This window comes from Danio rerio, chromosome 10 (genome assembly GCF_049306965.1).
Source record: "Danio rerio strain Tuebingen ecotype United States chromosome 10, GRCz12tu, whole genome shotgun sequence".
NCBI classification, from domain to species: Eukaryota; Metazoa; Chordata; class Actinopteri; order Cypriniformes; family Danionidae; genus Danio; species Danio rerio.
Genome location: NC_133185.1, coordinates 32048932 through 32072513, shown reverse-complemented (window position 1 = coordinate 32072513; position 23582 = coordinate 32048932). Strand labels below are relative to the sequence as shown.

General features: G+C 37.0%; 1 protein-coding gene across 1 annotated transcript in view; it reads right to left on the bottom strand.

The window, feature by feature from the left end:
• Nucleotides 1-82: 82 nt before the first annotated feature.
• cxadr (CXADR Ig-like cell adhesion molecule) overlaps nt 83-23582 on the bottom strand; it is a 61970-nt gene continuing 38470 nt past the window's right edge. The window contains 5 exon segments of the mRNA NM_152948.2: nt 83-995; nt 2235-2373; nt 2513-2635; nt 2732-2887; nt 9234-9438. Coding sequence (NP_694480.1) covers nt 722-995; nt 2235-2373; nt 2513-2635; nt 2732-2887; nt 9234-9438 — 897 coding nt within the window. The 3' untranslated portion in view covers nt 83-721.

The following is a 23582-nucleotide window of genomic DNA, read 5'->3' as shown; positions in this document are numbered from 1 at the left end:
GAACGCTGATTATTCTGACGTGTGCTGACTGGGATATAAAACTGCCAAATGGTTCATAAGAAGCAGGTTAAGAATCACAGTATTAGCTCATCTTCAAACAAATCAATTTCATATTCATGTATATACACACACACATCACAGGTAAATAATCTTCAATCCAAGCAAACGCTAATGTTATCTTTTTGAGAAACATCCAGAAACCAAAGCTATTCGTCATATTTTTTCCACAGACCCTTTGAGTAAATCTTTGCCAGCAAAAAAGTAATTAAAAAGAAAACAATGTTCATAGATTAATGGTTCAAGTTGCCAGAAAATATTTCAAACTGGTTTAAAAAAACATTAACAAATAGCTTGAGAGTTTTTATCTAAAATGGGGTTGTATTACATGTACATTTCATTTGAATGATTTGAATTCATCTCTGGAGAACACTTAATAGGCAACCAATTCAAGTGCCTTACATTAAAAAAGGGCCTTCTATCTTTAAAGAAAACAAAATGGGGAAAAATCATCATGCGTTGCATTATTTACAAAACGAGCAGACAAATCACTTTCTGCATCTTGTTGAATAAAGTTTGTGTTGATGTTTGTTGAAGTTCTGCCAGCCGAATTGCATTATCCGTACAGCTGAGTTCCTCCTATTTGCTCCTTCACAAAATCCGCTAAAATGATGAATAAGAACAGAGACCGTCAAAATGTGCAGAGAAAGATCCCAGTTCAGTTTTACACAATAGACCCATCCTTGTTTTGGGCAGGGATCATGACTGGGATGGCCCCCATTCGGCTGAGGTTGGGGCCGGCCATTCTGCTGGGCGGGGGAATGGGAGCGTGGCTAGGGGGCCTGTCGTACTCTTCAGAGGGAATCTTGTCATACTGGGGCTTGCTGTACTCGTGCAGGTTGGAAGGAGACATGGAGCCAAGAGAAGAGCGTTGGCTGCCCACACTGGTGAAACTGCGGGCGGTGGAAACACGGCTCTTTGGAGGAGGCACATCCTCTCTGTTGAAAGGAGGGCAAAAGAATGTTCAATCACACCTGCAGGCCCAGGAGATTTATTGTGGTGTTTAAAAAACATAAAAGACTGTGACTTGTCACAAAAAGGCTAAATTATGACCGCAGAGGTATCATTTACAGAGTTTCTGCATGCTGGTTAGATCAGATAACTTTGTTGATCGCACTACATGATTTTGATTTAGCAGACAGAATTTCCTGAACTGGAATTAAATTTCAACAAACTTTTGAAAGCACCGTTCATGATGAAATGCAAAGTCAAAGATTGTTTTCCTGAAGAAAAAGGTTAGAAAGAGGCACTGGACAGGTCAAGCCAAACAAAAAATCTTCCTATGCAGCACAATCAAATAAGAGGGAGATACAATAATGCTACAATTCCCGTCAAGACTTGTTTTGGCGCTTCGACAATCACTGCTCAGATTGGCTGAATAAGACAATGGAGGGATTTCAAGTGTGGCCAATCAGACCATGCTCTCCCCCATCCTCTAAATTAACAAGTAATCAGCAGCAATAATCCATTGCAGCACCGAACAGCAAAAGAGAGAGAGACAGCAGGGTCTCTTCTAAGAGAAGCTGGCTTATTTGGATAATCCTCTTTTGTCATGGCCTAAGTGATGCAGCGCAAGGCTCCCAGACAGAGTGTCCAGCGCTGGGGTCCAGGGGGAGCATAATAAAGGGCTTGACCCACAGCCTGCCACATCACACAGGAATGCCATTTCAATAGGCCGGGGGAGCGAGAGACAGGGACTGAGGGGGGAGCCATTGACAGAGCAGGAATCGACTGAACAAACAAATGCACAGAACTGATTACACCAGCCTTTCATTTGAAGAGAAAAGGGGTGAGAGGGGAAGGCTGACAGCACCGCTAGCCAGTTTCGCTGGCCATCAGCTTTGTTCGGTCATCAGTGAGTACAGGGGAGGGCTGCCATTGGATGAATAGAGGTGAATCATACAGACATAGGGACAGTGACATGTACCAAATGGCATCTGGGTCAAGAGCTCTCTTTCATTCTTATTCTTTGGTTATTAAACTGAATGCTGAAGCGCAGACTGAATGCCAGTTGGGAGAAGCAGGCGTTTTTCTAATTTAGTGTGTTTCTGGGTGAATTACAGTAACAGATGTTTCTCTCCTATTTTTATAAGATTAATTGTTGGAAAAGGTTTATGTAGACATGGTAACCGTCTGCTTAGGACACAAGATTGCAGCCAAGAGTGTGTGTGGTGTACCTGATCTCATAGGCGATTTCCTTCTCGTACTTCTTCTTGTGGCGAGCACGGCAGCAGCAGAAGAGGATGAGGGCGAGGAGAATGAGAAGCAGCAGAATGCAGATTATTACTCCTGCAATGATCCCAGCTGTATTAGGTGCTGCAAAAGGCCAGAAAGGGACACTTTTAAACCAAGAATATAACCATTAACACATTCACCAAATAAAGTAATCAGATATTAAAGGATAGATCCTGTAACTAAGTTTTAAACAGAATAGGACAGACTTGTAAAGACTCACGTTGCGTTATAGTGACCTCTACCACACACTCTTCTGTTCCAACGCGGTTTTTCGCCTGGCATCGATATGTCCCTGAAGCATCCCCGGTGGCATTCTTCAGAGTCATGGTGCCCGTGACTTTATCTGTGTGTAGCAGGTAGCATTGTTAATTTTAACTGTAGCACAACACAAAAGATTATTAATCAAAAGAAAAGAAAAATACAAGTGAAAAGATCTTACCCAGGATTGCCAATGGAGGCAATAGCTTATTGCCAGAGGTTCTCTCCCAGATGTACTCCATAGGTTGTGTGCCTTCCACAGAGCTACACTTCAACACCATATTCTTACCCACGTAAGTTTGACCCTCTGCACTACATTTGGGTTTAGAAGGACGTACTGAGGAAGGAAACATAAAAGGGGAGAAATTATTAAAAAGGGGAAAACATTTTGAATTTAAAGGCAAAACCCATCAATGTTTTCTAAATGTAAATATCTACAGAACACAGTGAGGTATATTAGTAACAGGTTGAACAAGCTTTTACTCCGATTGATGTTACAAAAAAATAATATACTAGAGTATTGAAATAACTGGTTTAACACCTTCTGATGATACTGCTAAAAGACACAATTCTTAAATAAAGATGCATTTACTTGAGGTGATCAAAATGAAGCAAGTTTGATTAAACAAAACACATATCTGCCAATGAGCAAAGAAAAACTGATATCAAAGAGAAAGTCTTTGCATTGAGAATCTGCAAAGAGAATAGCCTTATATTTTGAAAGTGGAAATAAAAGACTTAAGAATAGATGTCCAGATCCCATCACGTGATTGGAAATCAAGCCCGATCAAACGGTTTCAGACTTGATCGGAATCGGACGTTACCTCCCGATCAGGACTCGAATATATGTATGCAGATGCGGAAAATTCGTTATTGGTTTAGTAATAGATCATAATCGATTATAATGTACTGATGTCATTTATCTCATTTGCGCCATGTCGCATAATTAAAATGCATAAACTCTGCACAATTCACTGCGTGTGTTTGCTGGACAGTCATTCACTTACACTAAAGTTACAGTAGAAGCCCCTAATGCACTCCCATGGAGAATATGAAAATAAACGCAATTTCTCCATCTCTCTCACTGTGGCCCATTTGACCTGCTCACGTGACGTTTCCTCTACTCTCGGCTGTTACAGGAACACTTGTAGATCAAGGCACGAGCGCATGTCTGCAGATTGAGTTTTCTCCACCGCGTCGATCATGGATCAGTTGTGATCACTGCTGCCGTTTATCAGTGTCACTCAACGGTGAACAGCATCAAGCGTAATAGCCAATCGCAGCACTTTTTGTTCAGCGCATGACCAATCATAGATGTTTAACAAGTTGCTTGACAACACACAAAAAGCAAGTGCTTGTATTAAAGGACTAAACTGTATTACAAATGCATATAAAATGTATTTTAAAATGATACATTTTAATACAGAAATTGCTGTGCTGTGAAGTAAAATATAAAATTGTGTATGGAAAGCATCGTCAAGTCACCATGATGCACCGAGATATCGAATTGAACCAAATCGATGGCATGATAATCGTAACTGAACCGTGAGACCAATGTAGGTTCACTTCTCTAATATTTTCATTATATTCGTTATGCTGTTGCACAGTTAGACCTCTTTCCTGACTTCACACAGTAACAGCAATGTGTGCGGCATGACATCAATTTGTTGCAAAGACACTATTGGTTAAATGCCGGCAAAGTAGAACATGGAAGCAGCTTGAAGTGGAGAGCACAAGTATCTCTGCGCTCTGGAGGTATTATAAAGTTGATGACGATAACATTACCGTAGCAAACTGAGATATGTAAACATAAGTTTGCCTGCCGTGTATGTTAAGTTGAGGTGCTGTTTGTTTTTATAATAGATTTTTTATATTTACTGTTGCACTGACTAAAGTCCAAAAGTGATGAATTTGTCATTTATTACTTAACTGTTAACAAACAGAGCACTTCTGTGGGGTAGCTTGAACAGAGTTGTTGAATGTTAAAATAAGGTGAATTAAATAAGAAATAAGGAACATTGCAGATCCGTTTTTTTGCTCTTTATTCTTATTTTATGTATTAGAATTATTGGATCGAGTATCGGCATATACTCAAAGTCAAATAACTCAAATGACTCGAGGGCAAAAAAACCTGATCGGAACATCCCTACTTAAGACAGATTTTAATTTTAAAAACATTATATAAAAAGTTACTAACACCAACTACGTCATATATGATTTATAAACATGCATCAACTGTATTAAAAAAAAAAAAAAAAAAAAAGTAGTAGAGTAAGAGAGTATATATGAGATCTATTAGTATGCATGAGACCACAGATTCAGCAATTATCTCAAGAAGAAAAATATCATCATTCCACTCAGACCAGCTCAAATATCATCTCCCGCATCACATATGGCGCATCACTGATGTAAAGGACGAGTCCCTGAGGCTCTTCTCACACTCCACCTATATTCATTCTCACCCCATCATAACTAATCACAGCATAGGAAGCCACGATCAGCGTAATGGATACAGCTGCTGCTATTACAGGTGCTGTCAATCAACTTAATTAAAATCAGAGCACGGTGGGTGTCAACATTCTTGGTGATAAAAGAGGGAACAAAGAGGGCGGCAAAGTGGCTGGATATTGTGAAAGACAGACAGCATGTGTTTTCTGAACAGATATGCGTTAAAAACAGCAGGCTAGAGGTGAAAAAAGTGGGTGAAGTCTATGTATATAATGGAGGGAGGGATAGAGATGTGGAAAGATAGTGAAAGGTTGAATGGGGGGAGGATGGAGAACATAGGGAGCTCTGTGTAGAAACCAAAGCCTGCACAAATAGACCCCCTCCTCGCTTGGCAGGAGATGACATGAGAATTCAAAAGCAAACAAACCTCCAAATTAAAACCAGGAGGAGGCAGATACAGAGACTCAAGTGAGGAGGGCAAAGACACAGACGGAAAGAGATAGTTGGAAGACGAGACAGACAGAAGAATGTCAATAGTTGCTTTCTGTGAATCCTCCCAACCCTGGGCAGGGTGTTGGCGTTTGAGTCTCCATCGGCATCACTGTTTGATAATGGAAGCTGTAAAAACAGATCTCTGGGGCTGCTGGGACAGCGGCTTACAGACCTGAGGATTAACAGCAGGACTGAACAGCAATTTAATAGGATAAGGGGTCAGAGCACAGCAGCTTCCTCTGATGGAGAAATTAAATGTGTGTTGATGGACAGGTGGGAGGGGCAAATCAAGGTCTGGCCTGATGCCTGTGCTGAAACCAACACACACATTAATACTACAAATCTATTTCAGCTTCTTTGAGAGAAGCAATTCTTTATAGAACTTCCTATAAAGGTGCAGTTGCTTTATAGCTCAGTCGTGAGATCGACAAGCGTGTCTGTAATTTTGAGGTGATCACACTTGACTGGTCATAACAAAGGCGACAAGAAAAACAAGAACGAAAAAGTCAAATTGCCCGATGCAACTCCAGACGCATAAAGGCGTGAAAAGAAAAAAGGTCAAACATTTCTATTTTCTGCTTGCAGGAAGGGAAAGATGTACTTTTTCCACCTTGAACACAAGATACAGGGATCCCACTTTAAGCCAAATATGAAATTCCCTGTCTTTCTTTCACTAAAATGTTAAATTTCCATCTAATGATCTGAAAAACAAAACAAAACAAAGAACACTGCTGTGTTTATACAGTGCTTAGCATAAATAAGTACACCTCTCAAAAATCTCTTGCATATTTTTGATAGGAAGCGATATAATAACGGCCCAAAAACTAGTACACCCACATTTATGTTATAGAGAAATATTAAATGTATTTTTAGGTTGCAACTTTTCTTGCAATATTTAGCTTGAATTTAACTGTATTATCTTACTGTTTCTAAATATGTTTGAATACTAAAATATTATTTTAATAAATGTATCTGTTTGATAAATCTGTTTTGTTTAAATGCACTAATACATCGACTATATTTCTCTATGAAACGGATAAAAATGTTCATTTTTTAAAAGTGGGTGCACTCAATTATGCTGAGCACTGCATGTTAATAATATAATATTTAAATAATGTTAATATAAATAAAGAAATTAAATGGCTATTTGAACAACAAGGGATTATTTGCCTCAGATTTTTAAAAAATTTATATTTGATAGCTTAATAGTAGTTTTACTACCTGTCCTTTTGAACCCAAAGCTCATAAATTGTGTATTATTCTGGCATGTTAGCCTTAGTTAACAGGTACAGTGTGGTGACTGCATTAGACTGAAGTGACTGCCAGTTAATATTAAAAGTATAAAAATCCCCTGACTTTCAACGGTTGGAATAGACCTTTTAAATTTCCATGATGCTCCAGAAATTCCATGACACACCTAAATGCCACGTCAGAACATACTCTAAATGTGTCTAACAAATGTTGAACTTCAGAAATAAAAACTGCATTTTAACCAGCCACTTTCAGATTACCCTAGTACATATAAAATGCATGTGTTAGGGAACAGACATCAAGTACTGAAATCATATTTAAACTAGGCATGGGACGACAACCGGTTTCAAGGTTTACTGCGGTTTGGAAAAGTCAGGATTTTAATACTGCTAAAATGTTCTGTTACATCATTCCTAAGGTATAAGTAAAATTCTAAATGTTTTTTTTTATGTGTTATAAAGAAAACTTTGTTTTTGAAACTGAGGACAGCAGAAGTAAATGATTTATTTGGTTATTTATTTAAGACTTATTTATTTTAGAGCACTAATCAATAGCATAAAACCATGGTATTTTTATCCGAGGTTATATCATCAGAAACTTATACTGGCCTATGCCTAAAATACACTAATACCTTTTGCTTTTAAATTTACAATCAAGGGTACACGTTACACTACAAAATTTTTGTCAGTTGTGCCTAGAATCTGTTGAACATTAAATCCTCCACCACGGTCAGGATAATCATTTGAATAAGCGCCACGGGCTGTGAAACTTGCACACATTGTGCCTTTAAGCTACATGCTCGACACCAAACAAACACACATTCATTAACATAAACCATCAACCCTTTTGAGAGCAAATTTGAATGCAAAGAACTTTATAAGTTGCTTTTGCCTGTTAAAGGCACTTTGTTTTTGCAATAGCTGTACATCTCAGAGGTGCCATGTAGCACTTATACAGCCCCTTCAAGTGAATGCCCTTGGACGGCTGTCTCTGACGGAGACGTGTTTAGTAAGGAACACACGCACGCAGCCAGACAGCATCTGCTCTGAATGCAGGTACAGAGTCCCCGCGGTCATCAGTGATAGGAAAGAGGGTGGACAATGAAGGGAGCAGAAGAAGCGAGAACAGCTGCATTCATCAACTGCTGCTAGCACAACCAATCTGTGTCCTTCCATCTGTCTTACTGTGGTCCACCTCCAATCACCGGGGCGGCTTTAGCCAAACACTCCTTCACTTTAATAAATGAATGGGATTCAAGTCCACTCAAGTCTTTTACTTAAATAATAACTGCCTCAGAGAGGGACACTAATCGCAAACAACAACATATTTTCATTATTTGTCTTTTAGAAGATAGAAAATTCCAGCTGAAACTAAATATTGATTTCGAGGAATCATTGACAGAAACAGTGATGGTTAATTAGTGCTTCTTTAATGTCAGGGTGAATGCTAAGGTTCGGTTAACAAAATTAACTTTTAGTCTACGCAGTTGATATGCAAACAATAGAATGTGACTGTGTTTTCATACTTTTATTACGAAAAAAAAATCTACTTTAAAATTGTCTGTTTTATCTTGAAATTCCACAAATAAATGTTGTTTTAGCAGCATTTTTGTACATTGACAGATCACTGCCGCAGCAGCATGAGCCAAGTACACATGAACCAATCGTGCTACTGTTAGTGATTATAGCACAAACATGAACAATAAATCTGCCTTGAAGCTAAATACAGCCATCGTTTAAATGCTTATATCTTATATTATGAAAACATATCAGAGCTGAAATATATTTCTAGTCTTGTGCCACCTGAATGCTGATTATTCAATACATTTGATTAATTGAGGATGGAAATTATGTAATTAATTTAGACTGAAACAATTATAAAATATTCAAATAGTTACTGACCCTAAAGCTTTTTGGGGAAAAAGAATTGTACATATTCACAAGGAGATTGGTCCTTTCAGGGATTTAACTATTAAAAATATCTTCCTGTTTCCTCTATTTTACAGCTACTGGCATTTTTGGTTTGCATGAATGCAAATACACAGCTTGGTCATGTGGTTACTGAGTTTCGTGAAGTGACGCCACTGTTGTCATATTGTTTCTGATGGCCTTGTTTGGTGACAGTGTGTTAGCCTAGGGCGTTTCTCTGTCAGCAGTAGTCAACAACAAGAAACAGGTGATTTTTTACACACACGAAATAGCACTGATGTCACACTCACTGTTGACAGCGATCAATGCAGACCCTGAAACAAGGCTCATCAGAGGACCCATGAAATCAAACTTTGTGCATTTACGGTGCAGATCAATACACAGTCACACAGGACTTTCCCTTGTTTTATAGCTCAACTTTCAAAAGAAAAAAAAAACAAGAGGATGAAGAGTGTTTTTCAAGAAAAACAATAGGTCAAGCATTTTTTCTAAACAGGGTTAGAGATTGGCTGTCAACAAAAAGTATCGAGTTGTGTCTAAAGTGTCTTTTATTTTTTAACTCACCCATAACGGTTAGCAGGTACTTCCTGCTAGCAATACCAGGAACCTTCTTGATCTTGCACTGATAAGTCCCAGTGTCTGTGGCTTTCAGGCCCATGATGTTCATGGAGGCATCACCATTTTTAGGATCAGGCGAGTTGAAGTGAACTCTCCCTTTAAGAGGATCATAGTAGTGTTCAAAGGCCCGGTCACCAGAATACACGATCACCTGCGAGTTGGAAAAAAAAAAAAACAACAACAAATGAGAATCAGGTGTTAGTAAATTAAACTAAATGTACAGGTATACTGATCAACATTTTAATAAACTGTGCATGTGTGTCAGTGAAAGACCAAGTTAAACTTCAGATCTAGACTAAAACCTCATTTTTCTGCTTCTGAAAGTCATTTAGGGAAAGGAAAACACTGTACACCCTTATCACAAAATGTCCTTCAGCACAAGTGAGATATTTGCCCTTTCAATGTTACAACCTGAACAAAGTGTTCTTTTTAGGCCAAATCAACGCCTTCTAAAACAAAGCAGAAGCATCAGCAGATCCATTTTAAAAGAGGCATAGAATAATTCTTCATTAAAGGTGCAGTAGGTGATTGTCTTCAGAAGCATGTGTTGTTGTGCTGTTGAAGGTCTCTTCACAGACTAATAGTAATGAATAAAGTAAATGATGTAAATGTGCTTATATATATTCCTTATGTTTTGGGTAGGCATTAAACTAAAAAATGTTCATCCAATTAAATAGAGTCGGGCCGACATCTCTCATAATTCCGATAAGTAGACAAAACTGTCTGTCAGCAAATGCAGATTTGAACAACTGCACAGCCGTTTGTACGCATCTCCACTGACCGATGTTTGTGCTGCGCATTCACGAGAAAGGAAGAGAGAGCACGCGCGCGTGATCAGTAAAAATCTGCAGAATTAAAACTTTTTAAAAACCTGAATCAATATTGGATTTACCATTGCACGCTGGAGAAAGGATGACTATGTTGTTCAGCCACTAAAATCTTCCAATGAAAGATTGATAAGACTATTTTCAGTTTCATAAGGGACCTTTTATAGCATTGATGATATAGATTTTAATTAGTTTAACAACAAAACACAAGTAAACACCGCTATTCCGCCTAGTCTCTCCCTATATCGTTTACCAGGCAACTCTAAATATTTACTCTTGGCCATCGGACAAGCATTAGTCGCTTTTAACACATGAGAGGGGGATCTTTTGCTGTGCTCGTGTTTAAGGAGGCATGACTCTAGACGGCAGGGGAGGGACTGTATTCAGAGATTTATGCTAAGCTGTAAGCATTGTGGAAGATCACTTAAGTCTCTAAAAGCTTCATCAGAAAAAGTGCAATGACAGGAATTTTGGCTAAAAGACGCACAAGGACATAGGACAAACACAAAAAAAAATTCAAACAGATTATTGTCAGCCAAACAGAAACACATGATCCATTCAACAGTTCCTCTTCAGTTTCACGTGGATGGGTAGGTGGTGACTTCCTGCACAGTCCTGCTTCATGCATAGCCGTACTGAGAAGCCCCTCAGGGCAAGAGCTCAAATACACTTATGAATGCAGCAAACAATATTCAGCACATGGGGGATGAGAGCTAGGATTATGTGAAAGAGAAAAACAGAACTTCTCCTTTATTATTACATATAAACATCTGTAGAATCTAGGAGCATCTTGTTTAAATTATCACTCGGTATAGGCAGGACTACTCCATGCCACCTGGAGTCTGTACACAGGACTTCAAGAACACATCCAACAACATCTGTAAAACACTCCATGTCTGAATGTAATAACTAAAATATAATAAAAAAGGGATAAGGAAAACTGCCTGAAGCTGAATACATGCCCTATAACGCACTGCAACTGCAAAAGGCAAAGCAAAGTCTGCTTAGTCAAGACAGAAAACAAAAGAAAAAAGTCCTAAATTCTTGAACAAAGAATGAATTGATGCATCTTTATAGTATCTTTATTATGACGTCTTTATCTTTATCACTTTAGCGAGATCAATCTATCAACTGTTAAAACCCAAGTATGATCAAAAGGGTCTTCAACATCCAGTGGTGTAAAGCAACAAATTACAAAACTCAAACTACTGTAATTGAGTAGCGTTTCTCAGGAATTGTAATTTACCAAGTAGTTTAACAAATACTTTTACTTTCCCGTGAGTAAATTTTTAGTGTATTATCAGTACTAGTTACAGTTACCCCACTACTTCAACTTGCAGTCACTATTATTTACTGTCCATGGGGATTAAAAAAAGAACAGTCCTGTGATTCCTGTCCAATTAAATCGCACATATAAGTAAAAGGGATGTCCAAAATTTTTACACGCATTGACCCAGAAGATGGATGTCGCTGATGAAAAAAAAACGATGCAGGTTTACTGTATGATGATCGTAATAGCCTTAAACACCCAGCAAAAGTCAATATGACATCAGATTAAAGTTGTACCCCAATGTCGTGGGGATGTTGTATATTGTTTGGAAATGAAAATCAGGTTGACCAACGCCCAACCTAAAAACAACTAAATATTAACATCTAATGATGTTACAGCTTGACGTGTGGACATTACCACTATGACGTCTATCAGACGTTGAATTATGGTTGTCATACCTGATGAATAAATGTCAGTATTCTACATCAATCTGATGTTAGTTTAAGATGTTGGCTCGGTGTTGGATTCTGGTTACTTTCTAACACAACCTAAAATCAATAAAATATCTTTTTAGAATTATAAAAATAAGTACTTTGATGTCGTTATTGGACATTAAAATAACATTGTCTTTAGACACTGGCTAGACATTGAATTTTGGTCACCTGACATCACAACCTAAATCTAACGGCTTATGCACTACAGAATGTTACAATTAGACATCCACAAATTACATGTAAATGCATCAGCTTTTTACAGCGTAATACTCACTACTCTTCAGTACTTTTAAAAGGGATACTTTTTACTCGTACTTATGTAATAAGTACAACAGATGCTTTTACTCTACTTGCACTACATCTTTAGACAATTAATGGGACTTTTACTTAAGTTAGATTTTTTTAGTACTCTTTCCACCACTGTCATTATCACCTATAAAGTGTGTAAATGATCATGCAGTGTACAATACATACATGCATGTTTATATTTACCCAACCTTATATTTACCCAATGGTCTGAATTACAGACTTCTCTGGATTTCTCTGGTGATGTTTGCTGCATTCTTTCAATCGTTAAGTACACTTACTCTTCTAATGTTTTTTGTTAAAAATACAAATGATATTAAATGGTGTAAACTTATATTTAAGACTGGGCTCAACTTAAATCATTAATTTCTGCAAAATATCTAGAAAAAATAAATAAATAATTAAATAAAAGCCATAAACCTAAACAAAAGATTTAAAGGTGCAGTAGGTGATCTGCCAAAATGCTAATCAGATGGCATATTAGGTTTGGACGATAGGGAGGGACTGTGTTTTAAAGCCACGCCTCTTGAAATCACGAGCGTGCCCACTACGACACAATAGCAGACAACCCAGTTCATTCACCAGTTAGAAATGTATGTAGTGGTTGGCCGGGCAGCGTGCCGGAATTTCACTTATTACTAAGCCACACTTACATGCTATTTTAGACTGAATATTCAGAGTAGCGGTAAACAATAGTGGGAGCGTGTCACTGTTTAGTAATGACCCAATATAAAAGCAACTACAGCTAAGCAAGCAGGCTAGGCGGAATAGTGCTACTTGCTGATGTTTTGTTGTTAAACTGAATATAAAATCTACATCATCAATGCTGTAAAAGCTCCCATATGAAACTAAAAATAATTACATCTAGCTTCCACTGGGAGAATTCAGTGGCTGAACAACACGTCTGTGCATAGTACCCATTCATAACACAATACACTCTACATCAGCTCTGTGTAACTAATATAGCTTTAAAACATAACATTACCTCTCTAACAGAAATACTTCAGTCATGGTGTGGTGTCGTACTTCCTGCAGCGTGCAAAAGTAACTCCAATACTGATTCAGGAGTTTAAAAAGTTTCAATTCAGCATTTGATTTTGCCGCAACTGACAGTCTCGCGTGCACGTGTCGCTTATCTAGACGTGCACACGCGGCAGGCATGCAATCGCTAATGGCGGAAATGCGTGAACAGAGATGTGCAAAAGCCCAAATCTGCATTTGTTCACTGATGGTTTTAGTTACTTATCGGGTTTATGAGAGATGTCTGTCCCACTCTATTTAATTGGATGAATATTTTTTAGTTTTATGCCTTACCCGGATTATAAAAATGTCTTCAGAAACATTTTTTTGTTGTGCTGGTTGAAAATCACCTACTGCACCTTTAATCTCATAATATGAGCTTTTAGTAGGATTTTGTTTGACACAGTACAAAACACAAACTCAAATGAAATGACAAAAATTCTATAAATGACATGTCTTTAAATAAACACTTTTTGACTGCAAAGAGTAGTCAGCCTTTATTTTAAGGACAATTCACTTTTACTTAAATATTTTTTGATAATTTTATTTATAACATTATTTATACTTACTTTACAGTATGACTGAACCTTTACAAATGTCAGTTTATAAAATAAACAAAAATCATTTAAAAATAAACGCTATTAACTTTTTTTCCTTTCTCAATATTCTTTTACACTCAATGTATAAATTACAGAAAACCGCAAAAAAGCTGTTGCTACTTTTAGTTCACTACAAAGAAAAGGTCATAAAGGGTCACTGCTTTTTATGAGGCGAGTCTTCAAGGACACGATGTGACTTGTTAAAATGGAAGTGTGCATATGTTTACTTGTGCGTCTTGTTTACACTTGAGGCTATGCGTGTATACCTGCAGGTTGGTGCACTTCCTCTAGGGCCACATCAGGCTTGTTTGTAATGCAAAGCAGCACTGAGTCACCTGCGCTGGAGATCAGTCTGCTTTATAACCCGGGCAGTTTCTGTTGGCCTGCCTGTCTGTATCAGTGTTTACGCTCACTGCACAACCACAGTCACGGCTTTGAACAACACTGTCTGCTACTGGGAACTAATTCAAGCACGACTACTATAGCCTTTACAACACAGATGCAGATCAATACAGAATGATATAGTACTGGAAGTACCATAAGACCCATTTAAATTGTCCTCAATGCACATTCCTGAACCAAAGAAGATTTATTTATCTTTGCGATTTGTATTTATAGTTTAATGGCATGCTGCTTCCTCTGTAATTATAATTCTGTTCATTTAGATAGTTGTTTTGTTAAATTACTAATTTACCAATTACTATTAACCCACATTACGTAGCATCCCTTTTTTTCATTACTAAGAAATACCTACACTCAAAAAGGTTTTTGGTGCTTGTTTTTTAAATAAATATAAAACACAATTTAACAAGTTTTTTTGGGAGACAACTTTGTGTATGTTGAATTCACTTAAATGTGTAATAACTATTAAGATAACTTAATCGATTTGTGTTGGAACAACATGAAAGAATTGTTAAACTCACTACAGTGTACAGTGAAAATATTCGCATGAGTTACTTTAACCAATCAGGATGCAATGAATTTATCGTAAATAGTCATTTAAAATGCTTTTTTTTGGTTCATTAAAGAATCCTAAAAATGAAATGCATCACATTTCCACAAAAACATTAAGCAACACAAAACTGCATTTATTTTGGAAATGGAATAGTTCACAATGTGTTCACAATAGTGAATAGTTCACAAGGTAACTTTGTTTTTATTAAATAAGCAAATAACACTTTAAAAAAAAAAAGGGTAGGTTCTGAACAGTAGTGTATTTCAAATTCGGTAGTATTCACTCATTACTCAAAATATTAAAATGGCAACTGAAGTTGATTTAAGATACAAAATTAATAAAACATGTTCATACAGACCTGAAAATGCAACTGGTGATGGAATGTAAAGCAATCTAGGGTAAAATGTTAAAACGATAAATTGTGCAGCCCTAAATATCATCATTGTATTTTGCCCCCGTTTATGATGAATCACAATATTAGCAATAAATCACAACAAAACCATCCACAATATATCAAGATATTTGTAAATGAAGGGGGGAAAATGCATCAAAAATGTATAAGATGTATTTTATTACCAGCACATTTCATTTGTAGAATTGCAACATTGATATGTGTTCGATCCGAGTGCCACCTCATGTACGGTCACCATAGTGTAACGCGGGTAGAATTATCACTAAATCAGCATCTATATTTTGTCCTGGGCCTATTATTGAACAATCAAATGTAATGTAAAATAACACTGCATTCTTCATTGATGGTCAACTATAATAATCCCAACTTTACATTGCAGCTGCTGCGATGTGACTACTGTGAATGCACACATTGCGATATCGCTGCTGATACAATATATTGTGCAGCCCTAAAACAATCTTATTTCGTTTTCCTTGTAAAAATGGCTTGATAAAATGTCTGTTTACTTCCATTTTCTAAATGTCCCTTTTGTTTTGTATCTCGCATTGTCACTCTCAGGCTCAATCACAGCAGGACTATTGTGCAACTGCAGGTGCCACGCAAGAGATTATGGAGCCACAGTGCATGTACAGTGAGTGTTGCCCCCAATTCCCATCCATTCTTCCCTAATGCTAATGACCGATAAATTTTTGTATGGAATTCGTCAAACTTGTTAAAGGCGTCCCGCAAAACAAGAAAATCATTCACGCTTCACTGAGTTCCAAAGACCTTCACAATGAATACCATCATTGGAAATTGGGTTCTGCATTCAAGGTTGATTCATTGTTTTTACTTCTTGTGTTTAAAAAAAAAAAGGAACTGTTGCTGAATACAGGGGAAAAACACCCTCAAAAGGTGGCCTTGTGTGTTTATATACCATGTCAAAACCCTCTTTTTTATCTTAGATCAAAAGCACAGGATGAAAAAAGGATGTCTCTCAGATAAACCAAGACCTGAATTTTATTTGACACATTCAGAAGTCCAATCACTGAATAAAAGTCAGCCATTCAGTTTGATACAGAACAGAGGAAAGGATTAACAGAACGCATCAAATCAGAAAGCATTTTTTGGAAGCAAACTTTTTTTGTTAATGCCTTTGTCAGTTTTGATAAATTTAAAATTTATAATTTCTGTATAAAAGCAATTTAAAAGCATTTCTTACAATCATAGAAAACCTGTCCTTCATTGTAGTTCATTGCAATCTCACACAGTTTTGTTAAAATCAATGAAGTGCTCTAAAGTGCACAATGAAACTTATTACCCACTAGGGCACCCCTGTAGAAACAGCTTTGGATTTCTATTAAGCTGAATACAGTGTTGTAATTGACAGTCTAGCTTGTGAAAAAAATGGACAAAGCTAAGTTTATGACATTTGCATATGAAAGTATTTTTTTAAATATTCAAATCTCCCACACTCTACAACACTGGCTTCATTTATACTATGAAGTACTTTGTCATGTTTTATTGGATTGCATGATGGAGAGCTACATTATAATAATGGCACTTGCCTGAGTACACTACCTAACAATAGTGTTGTCGTCGATCCCAGTTGAAAGAGCAAAAAAAATAGTATCTTGACTTCTAGTTTATCATTTGGAAAAATGGCAGAAGATTTTTTGCATTTAATGCTGTGTTCACACGAGGCGTGGCAAGCATGGATAAATCATGCCATTTTCATGTAAATAGACACCTGAACATTTTGGTCGAATATGCGCCCGAAATTTAATCTATGCGACCTCATAATATATTTGGGAGCATGTGTGCGACTGCATATAATGGTTGTAGTGCGACCTGTTTTGATTTTTGATCTAAAAACGTGCTAAATCAGTCTTCCCTGCTGCTATATTGGTTAATATTATCTGTCAATCACTCAAGGCTTTCCGCTGTCAGATGACAGGGAGCTTTTGTGACCGTGAGAAATGCAAACGGCTGAAGAGTGAAAAGCACACAGATTTGCAAACTTCACCTAAAGTTACAAATAATGGCAGCAATGAGAGCGATCATGACATGTGGTGAAAGTTGATCCGCCAGCCGAGATTAATTGAGTGTTTTCGGAAAATGTGCCCGAATCTCGATGCGTTGCATTCACTGCGTGTTGAGAGCAAATGTCCACTAAATGTAATATCTAACACTGTACACACCATTGCCAAAGAAGCTTGCCTTTACTTAGTTTAAACTGAGTCTGCGGCTCATAACAGAGTGGTATTGCGATTGTGGTCATGGCGAGAATTCTGCTCTGCCTGCTCGTATATTGGTTCAGCTGACTGGCCTGCCTTATTCACAAACACAGAAAAATGTAAATTAGCTCGTAACGAGACTGAGCATTTAAAATGACACAAACCGAAACCAAAACTTTTAAAGAGTGGCAGAATGAGTGAGACTTTTCTTACTTTCTTTTGTCCATTCTTTCCTGAGCTGCAGTATGTTATTTTTCTATTTAGTTACTAACTAAAAAAAACATTTTTGCAGATTTCAGCCTTAAATTAAATCATCTATTATAAGCTTTCATTTGTTTTGTAGCAGAAATATTATTTATTAAATTGACAAATTTAATACTGCAATGTATCATTTTTGTTTGATGTAAACATTAAAAATTTATTTTTCATAAAGTAACAGACTTTACAGCAGATAACTCGCATTCAGGCACATTCAAGGCAGCATGATAATGAGAAATGTAGTTCATTGTAAGTGTTATTGACATTTTCGTCATCATTAATATTTAAAAATTATTAGACATACATTTTGGGATTATTGCACAAATATCAAAACTCATCTCAGCATTAGTTAGATTGTTTCTGTTTATTGTTAGTCCTAATTTATGTTGTTTCAAATACAATAATACATCTCTTAAAATACAATTTGCAATTGTGCTCATTCATTTTTGGTGGGTATTTCTAAATTTCTTCCGGTGCTTCAAAAAAATTTTTTGGTGCTCCTAAATGTTTGAAGTTGGGAGCACTGGTACTACCAAGTAAAAAAAATAATTTCAAGCCCTGTTTTGAGTTTACTTGCTTCAATTTGCGTGATGCGCAGAGCTTCAGTCTGCCTGGTGACTCAGCTTCATTGCTAAATGGCTAACATGGATTTTATTGAGAGAATAGTTGTGTTTATGTGCTTTATAAAGGCTGAAAAAAATATGTCGATACGTTTGGAGCAATGTCTGACTCCACTAGATCCTTTCAGAGGTGTACTCAGCTCTGTGAGCTCAAACTCTCAGAAACTTAACCTGGATGATGGAAGCTTTCAGCTGTGCTTCTGACTAAGCCGAGCCCAGTTTGATGCACAATTGTCAGTGTCGGCAGGAGGATTTTCCCCCGGGACACAACAACAGGCGCTACGTCATAATCACGCCCCCACAAGAGCAAGCTCCTGATTAGTTAACGTGTCGCAATGTCCACTGAAGTTCAGATTTTTAAAGGTAAGATGTGAGTTAAGAGCGTCAATCGACTTTACATGCAAAACACTTGCGCTTGGCGCTTCTGTTGTGACTGCAGCATGAGAGATCTGCAGAGTAGATGGCAACATCAACAGCCTGAGTATAAAGTCATTTGTACTACCCATTACATTACAAACCAGAGAAGAGGTCAAATTCTTCAGCAAGATAGCACTCATTGTCATACTTCAGCCTCCACATCAAAGTTCCTGAAAGAAGAGCAAGGTGCTCCAGAATTAGCCATCCCAGTAACCAGACATATACATTTTTGAGCAAGTCTGGGGTAAGATGGAGGAGGCATTGAAGATGAATCCAAAGAATCTTTTTTTTTTATTAGAATATGAAAAAAGGTACATAAATTGGGATCATACCAATACAAAGAAACATCAACCAAAAACAACAAAAAACAAAACAAAAACAACAACAATAGTCAGGTACTGGTGGGTGCGTGTGCGTGTATAAAGGTCACTTGATGGACAGGTTAGAGTACATACATAAAGGACAATAACAGTCAAAAAATGAAGCAATTATCACAGATATGAATAAAACAGATAGAAAGAAACCAGTCAGTGGTAAGAAGTAACAACGATGCAAGTAATAATGACAGTAAAAAGAAAGAAAGGACAATAGTAATAACTAAAAACAACAATAAATCACAAGTGCTACACCAACTACTACTTCAGAAAGTTACTAATATTACAACTAATACTGCTGCTACTACAACCATGACTACTACTACTACAATGTCTACTAATACGGATACTACAACAACTACTACTACTGATACTACTACAGCGTCTGCCACAACTAATACAACAACAACAACAACATTTACTACCACTACCACTACTGATATTACTACAGCAATCACTGCTGCTACAACATCTATAACATCTACTACTGATACTACTACACCAACAATGACTACTACTACTACTACTACACCTTTACTACTTCTGATACCACTATACCAACAACATCAACTACTACATGAACCACTACAACTACTACTTTAATAATCAAAACTACAATCGATACTACTACAATGACTACTACTACTTCTACTACAACAACTACAATAACCTTAATAACGACATTGGTATAAATAATTATGATAATGAGGAGATAACAGGAGGACAAGTCAAAACAGTAATAATAATTATAAATGATAACAAAAGTAAAAGTAATACCATTAATGATAAAAGTGATGAGGTTCTAAAGGAATCCAAAGAATCTTGATAAACTCTAGGAGTCCTGCAAGAATGCTTTCTTTGCCATTCCAGATGACTTTATTAATAGGTTATTTGAGTCATTGCAGAGATGTATGGATGCAGTCCTCCAAGCTCATGGGAGTCATCCACAATATTAATTATTTTTCCACAGCACCATGACTTTATATTCTATACTGTACATTATTTCTGTTAAGTGACAAGACTTTTGTCTAAGTCAGACCACACTGTCCTAATTAAATAATTAAAAATCAAGACATGATCATTTTTTATTTTGTAAAAAATAAGTGTAATCTAGAGGCCTTTCATTAAAGCCACTTCTGATACCATCCACTCTCAGAAATATAGGTACAGGAGCTGTCATTGGGGTGGTACCTTTTCAGAAGGTACGAATTTGTAATTAATGCCTAAATTAATACCTCAAGGGTACATATTATTACCTAAAATGTACAAAAGTGTTACTCTTAAAATGTTTAGGTACTAATACAGGGCTCGAAGGTAAGTTTTTTACTTGGTAGCACCGGTGCTCCCAACTTCAAATATTTAGGAGCACCAAAAAAATTTTAGGAGCACCAGAAAAAATTTAGGAGCACCCACCAAAAATGAATGAGCACCGCTGCAAATTGTTTTTTAAGGGATTTATTGTATTTTAAAACAACATTAATAGGACTGACAAAAACCAGAAACAACTATCTAACTAATGCTGCGAATACATTGATATTTGTGTGCAATAATTCCAAAATGAATGTCTAATAATTATGCTATAGAATATTAATGATGATGAAAATGACAATAATAGTAACAATGAATTACATTTCTCATTATGATACTGCCTTGAATGTGCATGAATGTAGGTTATCTGCTATAAAATGTCAGTTACTTTATGAAAAATAATTGTATAGTTTGCATCAAACAAAAATGAAGCATTGCAGTAAGAAAAATTTATTTTGTGCTGCTGTTTTTATATGCATGTCAATTTAATAAATAATATTTCTGCAACAAAACAAACAAAAGATTATAATAAATCATTCAATTCAATGATGAAAGCTGCAAAGCAGTCATCAGTAAATAAAAAAAAATAAATATATATATATATATATATATATATACACACCTCAAACAAGAATAGACAAAAGAAAGTAAGTAAAGTCTTACTTCTATCACTCTTTAAAAGTTTTGGTTTCAGTTTGTGTCAATTTAAAGGTTCAGTCTGAGCTGATCTTCATGTTTCTGTGTTAGTGGAAAAGCTGGCGAGTCAGCCGACCCAATTTATGTGCAGGCAGAGCAGGATTCTTGCGCTGACCACCGGCCCAATACCGGTCTTTGTTATGAGCCGCAGTTTCAGTGTAAACTTAATAAAGGCAAGCTCCTTTGGCGATGATATGTACAGTATTAGATTTGACTTTTAGCGGACATTTGCACTGAACACGCAGTGAATGCAACGCATGGAGATTCGGGCACCTTCTCCAAGAAGCGCGTACTCGATTGATCACAGCTGGCGGATCATTATTCACCACGTGACGTGTCATGATCGCTTTCATCTGCGCTTCAACTTTAGGTGGGGTTTGCAAACCTGTGTGCTTTAAGTTTTTACTCTTCAGCCGTTTGCATTTCCCGTGGTCATAAAAGCTCCTTCCCTGTCATCTGACAGTGGAATACCTTGAGTGATTGACAGCTAATATGAACCAATATAGCGGCAGGGAAGAGCGATTCAGCACGTTTTTAGAAAAAAACAATACAGGTCGCACTACAACCATTATCTGCAGTCGCACTAATGCTCCCAGATATATTATGAGGTCGCATAGATTAATTTTCGGGCGCATATGCGACCAAAATGGTCGCAATTTCGAGCCCTGTAATACTTGAGGTACCAATATGGACCCTACAAGTAAAAATGTGTACCTTTTGAAAAGGTACCACCCCAGTGACAGCTCTCGTACCTTTATTTCTGTGTTATTATTTGTTATTCCAAAAATTTGGATAGGTGATAAGTCTTTTGTCAGGTAGTGTAGTCAAAACATTCAAAACACCAACCAAAACTTTTTGATGGTCACCTGTCAACTATATTAATTCATTTTTTCATACCCTGGTAGAAATTAGTGTCATTTTAAAGTCTATTTTAAGACTCTTAACTACACATACATTGCTATGCAATGGCATTTCACATTTTAAAAAGACTGAAATATATATAAAATCTTACATATAAGCTTAATAATTCAACCATAAACAGGCGATACTTGCCATTTTAGTATCACTTTTTCAAATAATTTCTGTTCACATACTGAAATACTAGTTGCCCAAGCACAAGCAGAACTCCATAAAAACCCACCAGATAGAAAAAGTGGGGCACAAAAACTATTAGCAATTTCTCCAAAAATACAAAAAGAAGATGAAAGTATCTAGTGTCCAACCTTCAGCTTCTTATAAACCATTAAAAACGATGAAGTGGGTCAAAGACAAATCTCAAGTCCTGGGGCAAAGCCTGGCAGAACAGAGGGGGAAGAGATCAGGTCTATGCCCATGAGGACGAACCGGCAAACAGCAAACTGAGCAATTGAGGGGAACAGAAATGTGAGGGAGAACGATAAAAATAGAATGAAAAATTAGGTGTAGAACGACAGAAGAAATGAAGGAGCTTTGAGAAGGAAAAAAAAGATGGAGTAGAGCAAAAGTACGGGTGGGAGAGAGAAAGAGAGAGAGCGATAGGCAGAAAGGTGCAAGGATACCAAAGAGAGATCGACCATCGAGGGCTTCTGACCCAATTCTGTCCCCAGCTAAATGCATAATCTCTAGAGAGAAAGAGTATGAGGTAATCTCTGCATAAAGGGGCTACAGTAGACAAGCACACATATATATGGCTGCTTACTTTACCTGCAAGCCCAGTGTTAGGGCAAAATCAGCCTTTTATGAGGAAGTGAGGGGTGGTTTAATTGTGGTCTAGTTTACAGAAATAGCTGTTGTCTGGATGCAAGGAAAATGAACAGAGCCTCTGCAGACTACAGTTTATAGTGGAGTGAATGTATAAGCACTTAGACACCCACAAAAAACATCAATACATAACATCAACTAAGAGCTGCCAAAACCAATAAAACTCAAATGCACATCCAACACGAGTAAAATCAAAAGAGCCTTTATGTGGAGGTGCACACATATTCATCCAGGGAACAACTTTATAGAGCACTAAAACAACAGGATGCGTTCATAAAACAATGTGGCGTGCTGTTACCCTCACTGACAGATGTGCTGCTCGCAAACCAACACCTGCTCTGTGCAGATCAAAGCGGGAAAATGTCTAGCGAAAGGTCAGCCTTCAAAAATGATCCCAATGAAATGCCCCCATATTGACTTTTAAGTGGATCCTAAGTGGGATGCTCTCGAAGTAATGTTTAATAATGCAGGTTTCATTTTGTTAGGGTCATTATACAGTATATTCTCTGTAGAATATCAGCATTCTGTAGCAAGTCTAGATTCATACTTTAGGTACCATAGTGTTGTGGAAGATACCTTTACGAAAGTGTCCTAAAAGTGGTATGGTTCGCTATTTTCGCTAACAGTGGAAAAAGAATTAAATGCGTTCTGTACTGTACTGTCACAAACCATACCACTAAGTTGAAACGAATCATAATTAGGCTTTATTTTAATAACATGAAACTTTCAAAAGCATTAATTCGCTTGTTAAGTCGTGACATATCGGTGACGTATGAAATTCCG